Source organism: Hydra viridissima, unplaced genomic scaffold (assembly GCF_058129835.1).
Source record: "Hydra viridissima isolate aposymbiotic clone 2 unplaced genomic scaffold, HvirCarnegie_v1 scaffold_3, whole genome shotgun sequence".
Lineage (NCBI taxonomy): Eukaryota > Metazoa > Cnidaria > Hydrozoa > Anthoathecata > Hydridae > Hydra > Hydra viridissima.
Window position 1 is genome coordinate 7080769 of NW_028324302.1, and position 11644 is coordinate 7092412.

At 27.0% G+C, this 11644-nt stretch overlaps 2 protein-coding genes across 2 annotated transcripts; both read right to left on the reverse strand.

Moving 5' to 3' along the window:
- Positions 1-8: 8 nt before the first annotated feature.
- Positions 9-2253, reverse strand: LOC145202115 (serine/threonine/tyrosine-interacting-like protein 1). Its single transcript, XM_090082327.1, has one exon. The coding sequence runs from the start codon at positions 1293-1295 to the stop codon at positions 366-368; it is 930 nt and encodes a 309-aa protein (XP_089938453.1). The 5' UTR covers positions 1296-2253; the 3' UTR covers positions 9-365.
- Positions 2254-9679: 7426 nt separating this feature from the next.
- Positions 9680-11499, reverse strand: LOC145202562 (uncharacterized). Its single transcript, XM_080075542.2, has 4 exons — positions 11196-11499; positions 10645-11106; positions 10452-10549; positions 9680-10334 (listed from the first exon to the last, which is right to left on the reverse strand). The coding sequence occupies exons 1-4, from the start codon at positions 11230-11232 to the stop codon at positions 10200-10202; spliced, it is 732 nt and encodes a 243-aa protein (XP_079931668.2). The 5' UTR covers positions 11233-11499; the 3' UTR covers positions 9680-10199.
- Positions 11500-11644: the final 145 nt, after the last annotated feature.

An 11644-nucleotide genomic window follows, 5' to 3' on the forward strand; every position in this document is an offset into this window, starting at 1 on the left:
AGATTAAGTGATATCCTGAAACTACATAATCTAATAATCATAATCTGAAAGTGTTATCCTGAAACTACATAATCTGTTAACAACAAAATCCTATCTAAAAATCTGTAACACTCGATGCAAAAAAAACTACAAAAATATAAACTCTAATTTAACAACTTGCTTCAATATACATTAGATATAAACTGAAAAATATACCTTATAATTAATTTATTATGTCTTGAACTACATATAACTGAATCTTAAAATACTTGTATGTATGTATGTATGTATGTATGTATGTATGTATGTATGTATGTATGTATGTATGTATGTATGTATGTATGTATGTATGTATGCATCCATTTGTAAACTTTTCAGGTTATCTTTTATCCGATTGTAAGCTCATCAGGAATCGTAATGGACTCACCTAGCACATCAAGCTCCCATTTCAATAGACTTCTTATAAATTCTTGGTGAGGGCATGCAGTAAAGTGACAAGTATTTACAACATTAAAGGCTTCTTTTAAAGTTATCTTACGACTAAAAACTAAATAGCAAAGCACAACTGTCACTGAGCGACTAATTGCTAAGTTGGAATAAACAAGTACACGATTGCCAGATTTTTTATGTTCATTAATAAAAGAACATGCAGCTGGAAAATATTGATAAATATTTTCACCAACCTCATCTTTAACTGGGATGTGCAGGAACTGTGTTATAGAATCCTCCTCTATCCCCATTAAACAATCAGTTGTTGGGAAAAAAGCATCAAAGTTCATTGTAACACTGACATGGGCTTTTATCTTTAAATCATAGTTGATTTTTTTATCAAAAGCTTGTTTAGTGGTTCCAAGAAATAAGAACCCACTTTCTACCTCTAATGGATACATTGTCAACCTAGAAATGTCCTGTTGAGTATACAAGATCTTCTTTGTACACAAGAAGGGGTATAAAGCACTGAAATTTTTAAAGCCACCTTTTACTAACTTAACTTGATTCTTGCTCATCATAGCCCAAATATTTTCAGCACAACATACACCAGAACTTGAACTATCTTTTAAAGACAATGTTTGATTATCCATCACAACTATATATTTAATTGAACTATGATCAACATTATATGGGAACTTGTAACATCCTTGATCATCAATAGAAGCGTGAAATGATAACACAATATGACTTTCTGAATATTCTTCTTGTTTTCGTGTGTCATAAATAATTAAGTAATTTTCATCATTGAGACAAGATTTACTATTGATACTCTGGTTAAGGAGATTGAAGAGTTCTTTAGGATCAATTAGTTTAACACCTTTCATCTAAAATTGTATGTTAAAACACTTAGTATCATATAGTATTTATGTGGTGTATTCTATTGCAATAGATTAGTATGTAATATAGCGTTGACTGGTTGGTGACCATTAAATGCGGAAAAGTTTTTCATACCGTACCTTAAAATTTTAAGCACTATGCTTACCACCTGTTACAGGTGTCAATAGGTTAATTATTTGGGTAAAAGGAAACATTTTCTTAAGCAAAATTAGCGATTGAATATGAATTAAACATGTTTACAGCTAATTAACTTTGAAGGAGAACTTCTTTTACATATTATCTTAAAAATATTCATACACAAAAGAAACTAGTTTGTTCAGCTAATCATGGTGTTCAAAAAGAGATAATCTTGAGTGAGATCAGAAATAATCTTGAATGAAAGACAATTCAAGTTCTGGCCGTATGTTATGTTGTGCTGAAAATATGATCTTTTCACGTAGTACCTGTTTCCATTAGAAAGAAATGTATTATTGTAATACTTAATATACTTTACTTCTTTTCTCTTTCTGCATATGTTTATATACTTATATGGCACTAAAAAAGAGAAATAGGTTTAAAGCTTCTGGGGTTCTAAGGTTTTAAGTTCAGTTGGGCTTTGGTGGGTTTTAACAAAAGATCTGGATTTCGGTTCAGTTACGGACAGATTTTAAATAGAGCTTTAGAATATCTTAACTACAGGGGAGACGGGTCCTTTTACCAACTTTTCGAAAATAAACATTTAAAAACAGATTATCTTAGTCGATAATTTTTTTACTTTAAAGTATCTACGAAAGATTTGAAGTGATTTTCATAGCCTGTCCATGATTCTGCTTACATAAGCAACAATCTATTTGCACAGATTCATCGCATTTTCATGTCGTATATATAGATTTCTTCTATTTGTGAATATGCAACATAAAGTACATTTACCAAAAAACATGTCCGCTATCATGCTCACATCCGCACCCCCATGATACGTTTAAGTGGAAGGTGCAGAAAATTGACCATGGAACATTGAACACAGAGTAAAGTAGAATAAATGCTTTTAACTTTTATAACTTTACCAAGGGTACATATTTGTTGAAAATTTTTTCTGTATAAACAAGCCCGGATTCTACGTCTTATAAAGGTTGGCCAAATTTAACTATCCTTACCCTGCTTATTGATCCCCATAACACAGGTACATGATTTTGCTTTTCTCTTAAATTAGGCAGAATATGCGATCGTCTAGCTCTTTAACATGGTTTTGAAATAAATCAACATTTTATGACGAATGTAATGGATTTTTTGCATTTTCTTACAAATAATTCTTTTTTGGGGTAATGGCAAAGCCCGAAGTAGAAGTGGAAAAAAAAAAAGACACTTTTAATGATGACAAACTTTGATCTCGTGTTCAGTAGTCAAGCTGATATTACTCTCTAGTGGCTTGTTACAAATTTTTTATGAACAAAATACATGTTCAAAGTATTTACATGTTGGTGAGGACAAACTTTTAGTTCTAGATCTTTTTAGAGTACCTCTACGATATCAGCATATTTTTTATGTTAACTTTAAAATGCTTTAAATCTGCTGCAGACCAAAAATTAAATAGAGAAGCCATGAAAAAGGTGCTGAATATAAATATTAAGAGTGCATTAACTATTGTAAATGTTTAGGTTCATAAAATTTTTAAATCAACTTAACATGGGGGTTAGGGTTAAATTAACTGAAATCTTTACATGTTATTTTGAGTTTTTCTGGGATAAAGCTTCACTTAAGACAAATCCTAACCTTATGCTTAAACATAACCCAATCTTAACGTTATGCTTAGATATAACCCAAACTCTTACAAATTCAATATGAAACGATTTGAAATAACTCAACTCGAGTTTCCGTAATTATGTATTTTTTAAAGTTGGTTTAAATGTTAATATATAATATGAATAACTTTCTTGTATACACGGAATATATATATGATTGATTAATTGATAGAATTGTTGATTAAAATAAAAATGTGTAAACCATCTTACTGAAATGTTAATCAAAGTTTTTTCCACGAATTAACTTTCAGCTTTCTATTAAAAGACCCAGTTTTGTTAAAGTCCTTCAACCAACCGATCTTTCTTTGTGCTGTTTCAGAATCTTGTTGTATGTCTGAAAAGTAGCGAGTAGATCTATTAATTTTTTTCTATATAAGTTTCAATACTCTATCAGCATCCTATGCGATGGGCTTATTTTGTAATGAATCAGGTTCTTGTTTCAAAAGCGCATGCGGAGCAAGCAAAAAATTACCTCCCGTCTAGAAGGGAGGAGTCACACCTACAGAAGAATGTTGGCAAGTTATACAAAGAAACATAAAGGTTTGTTTCATATTTGATTTTAAGAAAAAAAGTTACAAGGTATTCATCAAGGTTCATAATATCTTCAAAGTATGAAAAACATCAAGTTGCTGGATTTTCATTGTTTTTCCATAAAAGTATAGTTTTTTTTGTAAATTATAAATTTATAAATGTTGTAAATTTCATAGTTTTTTTTTTAACTTTTCATATTTTTAAGTTTGATTATCTTTCTTATATTCAGCGTCATCTTTTGATACCTAAGCTTTTATTTAAAACAATTAAATATGGGAGTTAGCTCAGCCGCAAGCCTGGCAGAATTGCATTCTAATCAGCAGTATTTTTAGATAACACATGGACGTCGGCCCAATGTCTTGCTGACGTGTTTTTTTATCAGCTTTAGATTGACATTATTTTACTTGTCCGACAAATTAAATATATCAACTTATGTTCCATCGGAAAACATAATCGGCTTGGTGTCTGCGAACACACTATAAAACGACTTGTTCTGTGAACGTTTACAATGCGCAGGCGAAATTATACTAAGCTTGCACAAATTGACTCATTACTTAAGTAATGCGTCAATTTACGACAATCGTCTTAAAGTTTTAATTACCAATATTTTGAAATTTTCAGCCGAAGTAAGTTTTAGACTTTAGTAAACTTAATATTTGAGATTTGAGTTCTCTATCAAAGTTTATCTTTATAACAAATTGAAAGGCAAGTTTTTTTAACTATTAAATTTATTTTGTAGACTTACTTTTTAATACCAAAAATGAAATAAAGCTATTGCTAGAAATTTACAAAACGTGTATTTTATTATATATATATATATATATATATATATATATATATATATATATATATATATATATATATATATATATATATATATATATATATATATTCCATGACTGAAGAAGCTAAATCAAAAAAAATTTTCTTTTATACAATTTGCTTGAGCAATTATGCCTTGTTAAAATTTAATTAAAAATTTAATTTTATACTATTACATTTACAAAATACATTCAAAATATAGACTTGAAAAAGACTATATTGATTGAGAAATGTATACATTAGTTTTATATTTTAAAATGAAATTGGTAGTTTGAGAAGTGAAATTGTAAATTGTCATTTGAGTGTATAAAAAAGTATATAATTATTTTTAGGTTAAAGAAAACTGTAAAAGAAGTAAAGAATATGGAAAAGGTAGTTAAAACTTATTTTAGTGTGCTCGCACCACTGACTTGTGATCTTTTCAGATATACAAACCATTACATCACAGCTTTATTAATCTTTTAAGTACTTTTTGAAATGTAATTAGTATTGATATATTTCGATTGCTTTGCAAACACAAAGGGTTTACAGTATATTTATATATTATACAGACTTTGTGCGTGCAAATCTCATGACAAAGGAAGCCAAAAACTCTGAAATTCAGTCAGCAATAAAAACATGGTTAAGTGTTTCATCTGATAGAGGTGGAGGTCGCAAAAGGCGAGAGGAGACCAAGAAAGAGTTGCCTGGGATAAATGCAGAAGATTTTTTTTAGGATTAACTACAAAGCTTCGATAATATTCCGATTTTTTATGTTTGAGGTGTTATTTTTGTTTATTCTTCTCGGGATGCAAAACCGATAAGAAATGAAGCATAAAAGGCATAATGATATATATATATATATATATATATATATATATATATATATATATATATATATATATATATATATATATATATATATATATATATATGTATATATATACATAGCCACCGAGAGAAATTTCGGGCCCTGGGGAAGTTTTCTTAAGGGGCCCTCATTATGATCAATTGTATACCCAGGTCCAATAGAAGCGTGCTCTAGTCATTGAAAATTAAAAATGAAAGTTAATTAAAGTCAAAACTATTTAAATCTTTTTAAAATGATTTTAAAAAAATTGTTTGTAGATACAGGGGGCCCCGGGAATCTTCCTCGTCCACCCTCCCCTCTCGGCGGCCATGTATATATATATATATATATATATATATCAACTTCTGCTATTTTTAGATATTTTATTTGAATGTTTTTTTACTAACTTTTGACTTACACATAATTATAAGTGTGTTTACAATATTTTTGTATTTAGTTATTTTAAAGAAGGAATTAATATCACAGAATTCTTTTTAAAGTTAGTGGTCGCTTAAATAATACAATATAGCTGTTTTATTTAAATATGATTTATTTTTACTTAAAGTTTATATTATAAACTTTTTTTGGTCATGTCTACAGTTTTAAAAAGTAATATATAAATGACAAAATAAAAGTAAATGATAATCCTATAAACATATAATACTTTACACAACAAACAGCCTATATGAAATGTATTATATAGTTATAATTATTTATTGTAATAATTGATAATATTATTGTTGTTTTCTTATTTTATAGAGTCTATATCAAATATACCTTTATTGGTAACCTTACTATAGAATATATTTTATATATGTCATATATAACTTAAATGTATTTTTTCCAGACAGTTCTTGATCGGCAATTCATCAGCTTATTCATCATTATAAGGTAAATTTCAATGTTATTTTTACGTTTTTGTTTACGTCCTGCCGATGAGCAGCCACCCTTTAAAAGTACATCAAAATTACATCTATAGCCGATTAAATGCGGACGTCGCGCCGACATCGGGCCGATGCTAGTGTGTTATCTGGGTTATGACAAAAAGCATTTTCTTCGTTTTTCTTCCATACCTTCATTTTTCTTCCGTATATATACTTATTTCTGCTCTAGTTAATATAAAACAAAAATGAGCGTCTAATTATGTTCTGGGCTTAATTAATAAAACCATATTTTTCATTCAATTAAATAATGGAGCTTCTTTTTCATTTTTTTCAATATGAAATCAAATTATTGTTAAAGTATTTAGTACACACCTTACACCAATTTATGTCAGCAACAAAGTACCCCTCACATGATGTTTTATGAGTATTATCTCTTGGTATATTTCATCTGGCAAGAAAGCTCTGTTTTTTTTTCAACTAAATTTAGCACAAACAGTTGCTGTGCTTCATTTTTTGTTTAAACAGAATTAAAGTCTTGTATTAACTCCATCCCTTTTTTGCACAACCCTTAACGGCTTTAAGGGGCTTTCTCTCGACTCAATATATGATTTATTGGCTAGCCAGTGTGAAGGGTCCTCTTCAAGAATTAAAATATGAGTTCTTAAAAAAGTTTAAAAAAAGAGATTTAAATCTTATTGTAAATAATATTGAATTGTAAAAATTTGGCCAATTTCGCAATTATTACTGTCGCTTTAATATATTTGAATCAATTCTATTTAAAACATTGCTGTGCGTAAAAAGAGCTTTAATTTGGTTTTTACTTTATTGAAATTGATTGGTCAATTACCGACTTAAGATAAGAAAACGGAGGCCATTTTTTTGTTCCATTTCTGATATTTGTAATTTTAAGGAGTTTTATAAATTGCCCTGGGGCGACCACTAAATATTCACCAACTTCATAAACAAATACTTTAGGACTTTTTACACTATATATAAATTATTATTATTATTATTATTATTATTATTATTATTATTATTATTATTATTATTATTACTATTATTATTATTACTATTATTATTATTATTATTATTATTGTTATTATTATTATTATTATTATTATTATTAATATAATTATTACTATTATTATTATTATTTTTATTATTATTATTATTATTATTATTATTATTATTATTATTATTATTATTATTATTATTATTATTATTATCAATATTATTATTACTATTATTATTATTATTATTATTATTATTATTATTATTATTATTATTATTATTATTATTATTATTATTATTATTATTAATATAATTATTACTATTATTATTATTATTATTATTATTATTATTATTGCTATTATTATTATTATTATTATTATTATTATTATTATTATTATTATTATTATTATTATTATTATTGCTATTATTATTATTATTATTATTATTATTATTATTATTATTATTATTATTATTATTATTATTATTATTATTATTATTATTATTATTATTATTATTATTATTATTATTATTATTATTATTATTATTATTATTATTATTATTATTATTATTATTATTATTATTATTATTATTATTGTTATTGTTATTGTTATTATTATTATTATTATCTGAAGAATTATATAGAGATTAATGAAGAGGAAAAAAGAAAAAATTGTCATATCTCATTGTCAAAACTAGTCATATCTTTGATGTTTTTATGAAGTTTAGCAACAAGCTGATAAGTGAAAATTTTTATATATTTCATGTATAGATTTTTAAATTATTCTACATGTCTTCTAAAACATTAGTGCATTTATTTACATGTGAAAAATGCACTAATGATATAAAATGGTATTCAAGATTTCGAAGTGCTATTTTATTTGGTCTCTCTTTTTTTAAGAATATTTCATTTTTCATTACATTACTTTTTTTCCCGTCAGGTTGAATCTGCACTTTATCGACAAGATTTAGCAAAGGCAGAAAAGACTTCTCAAAATGTTAGAAGAATTATTTCGCTCGCTATTGCTACCGACATCGTGGTATATCTTAGTTTATTCGGACTGTTGGTTATTTCGAACTATATTTATTTTAATCTTTCTATAAAAGTATGGCGTAAAGCAGAAAAGTAAAAAATGAATTAAAAATAAACAAAATGATAATAAACCAAATTCTTGATAAAGCTTTACTTTTTATTGTCTCTTCGGTCTTTTAATAAATAGAGCTTGTTATTTTTAAAAATAAACCGAAAACTATTACAATATGTAATCATATTTAAAGTTATTCATGTTAGAGTTTTATTATCATTTTTGAGGTTAGTCATTTTTCAGATACCGAGTTGGAGGACTCAATACAGAACTATAGTTTTTTATTTTTAACTTTAATTGTTTTTTTAATCTTGGTAAATAAATTTCAACAATTTGAACCTAATTGTTTCTTTACTTGTGTAATTTTTTAAAAACTTTTTAAACTTAACTCAGACGGCAAAAAGACATCCAAAATGCATCTAATATAGATCTAAAAAACTGGTCTAAAAGATGTCTGAATTCACGTCATGAATAAACGCTAAATAGACGTCTATCTTGTAGATGTCTTTTAGATGTATTTTATTCGATAAAAAATAAATAAGACCGATTTCCAGATGTATATTAGATGCATTTTAGATATCTTTTTGCCGGCTGGGATATGTCGAAGAATGTCAACATTTTTGTTAGTTAATTACAGAATTTGAAACATATTTCTTATTTACGATTTTTTCGATTTCCTTAGTATTTGGCTTTAATCCAGTTATCATTTTGTGATCAGTGAGATGAACATAAGTTTGTTCATTAAAACGACCCGCTAGCACTTGTTTCCAGACTATTTAATACTTTGATTATTTGTAGTACTATAATCAATTACCATAATCACAGAAATAACAAGCACAATATCTTGACTTTAAGTTGAAATAAAAGAACATGTCAAAGTTAAAATAACGATGTGTTTAAAACCTTATTATCTTCGATGCTCTGATAAAAGTAAAATATGTTAGCATTTTTTTTGCACTTTTACTTTGAATTCTTCTTTATTTAAAGAATACAGAGGAAAAAAAATCTAAAAAAATACATTAAAAAAAAACACACACACACAAAAATAATTTAAACATAAAACGTACTTTAAAATCTTTAAACAAAATCTATAAAATTTTGATTAACAAAAAATGAATAAAAATTATGTTTATTAACCTCCCTCCTAAATACACTTTAAAACAAACATTTGCTGAATTGTTTTTACCCGTCTGGTGAGTGAGATTTTACCCTGGTGAGTGAGATTTACCTACTAGTTTGCACTAATATAAAATACAAACACTTTTTATTCTTTGCTAAACCTTTGAACCCCTTATTAAAATTGAAGTCCGACGTGCTTTGCCAGGTGTCAAACGTCGATGTTCTTTGCCTGGTTTTCAAATTTCACTTGAAGTTGAAAATTTTTTACAACTATTTTAATTATCGTAGTTTATCATAATTTTTATAGTTTTATAGTTTTTTTTTTTGATGGAATTTTTTTAATCTTTAAATAATTTTAATCTGATTAAAAGTTTTAGAAAAACAGTTTTAAACCAAAATTTGAAAAAAAATGATAAAAAGAATCAGTAAAAAAGAAATCTAAACGTTTTACTCAACACCAATCCACCAATTGCTTGAGGGAACATGGGTACATATGCTCACTGATGCTGCTAATGCTCTATGATGTTGTCTGTATACAACTAATAATAGTATAGAGTAATACTATAATCTGATGTCAGTATCTACGGCAACTATTTATTTTAGTTTGCTTAAAACATGCAGCAAAATAAATATCATAAAAACTTTATTGGTTGTATTAATGTAGTTATATTAAAACCATCAAGCGTAAAAATTCCTTTTATTATGTAAAACTATAAAATGTAATTTTATTAACTATTTACAACTATTTACAATATTTATATTCTCGCTGTATTGTTTTATACGAGGAAAACAGTTAAGAATCCCTCGAACAGTATAGAGAGCAAGCACATGTTTATTAAAAAGAAGCAACTGATAGCTCCATACTTGATGAATCGTTTCTTAAATACGAGGACCTTATTAAATCCACTGCTTCTTCATGTGTGACGTCAAGCAAGCTCGTACCATCTACTGATATGATAACTTGACCAACCTAAATTGAAACTCATTTATATAACTTAAAACGAAGAATATTTATTTTACATATTTACTTACATAGACTTTCTTACTATTAACATATAGAAACTTTTTATTTAATAATCTTTCTTACCTCTAAGTTAGTTTCATCAGCCGCACCACCAGGATGCAAAGCTACTATTCTAATATAGCGATTCTGATCTATGCACTTTCCGCCTGATATGCTGATACCTAAAAGAAGAATGTTTCTCGAATTTAATTTCATGATCTAATAATAGTTCGTCAATGCTAGATTTTTAAAAGTTGAACATAAATAGCCTATGTACCTATAGAAGGATAGTTTTTAGGAACCATGATAGTTGTACACCTCATGTCGGAATTCAATGGCGAGCTTGAAAATAATGTACTTATTCCTTGGTTGGTTTCTGGTGAATAACTATTTGCTCGCCTAGCTTTTTCTTGAGTTTGATTCTTTTTTGTGACTATAGCATACAACTCTTCGCTTTCGTGTTGCTTAGAAATTAAAGCTGAATTGTTGTTGCTTTCATCTTTTAGATCTTCTAGTGAGCTATTATTTATAAATCTTGAATAAAGCGTTGGACCACTGCGGGCTTTTTCAAGCTTAAGTATAACTTGTCTCGGTTCCATGTTTCCAACTTGTATATTTTCTGCTTCAACATCGGTTACTATCTGTTCTGAATGAATCATAGCAAGTTTTTTGCCTAAATCTTTTTCATTCATTTCCCATGATTTTTTATCATTGAATGAATTAGGACGGTAATGACGACCTAAACAAAAAAATGAATTTCGAAAAATTTTTTTTTAAAACTTCGTAAACCACGTAAATCAAACGAAAAAATGATTTCAAGTCTCATACCTTTAGAAAAAAAATTAATTTTCTTCAGCAGTTTCATGTTTGAGAACAATTTGATGAGCTGATTTTCCTCTGATCTCAACTTTCACTTATTTAAAGCGAGGATACACGAAGTCAATACGCAGTTGCGTTCTATTAATTGACTTATACATTAAGTTAAATCGAAAATGTTTTGAAACCATTACTTTATAATCTTTTAATTCTCTTTTTCATGGTATATTGGCCAATCAACGAGGGTTATCAAATGCCATCATAAAGTTGTTATCTGCAGACTATCAAAATTAATCTTAGATTAATTTGATTGAAGGCAGAAAATAAACGACCAACTCAATTTAAAAAACTGTCATAAAAAAGAAAAATATATGAAACTTTAAAAGTAAAAAATAACGTTTTGAAATATTCGACGAAAGAGTTCATTAAAATATTTCACGTAGTTACCGTGTTACACTAAT

Bases quoted from the DNA above. Each gene is read 5' to 3' on its own strand.
- LOC145202115 (XM_090082327.1), bottom strand. From the start codon at position 1,295: ATGAAAGGTGTTAAACTAATTGATCCTAAAGAACTCTTCAATCTCCTT.
- LOC145202562 (XM_080075542.2), bottom strand. From the start codon at position 11,232: ATGAAACTGCTGAAGAAAATTAATTTTTTTTCTAAAG. The intron at 11,107-11,195 runs GTATGAGACTTG...TTTTTTGTTTAG, and splicing joins AATTAATTTTTTTTCTAAAG to GTCGTCATTACCGTCCTAAT. The intron at 10,335-10,451 runs GTAAGAAAGATT...GTTTCAATTTAG, and splicing joins CTGATGAAACTAACTTAGAG to GTTGGTCAAGTTATCATATC.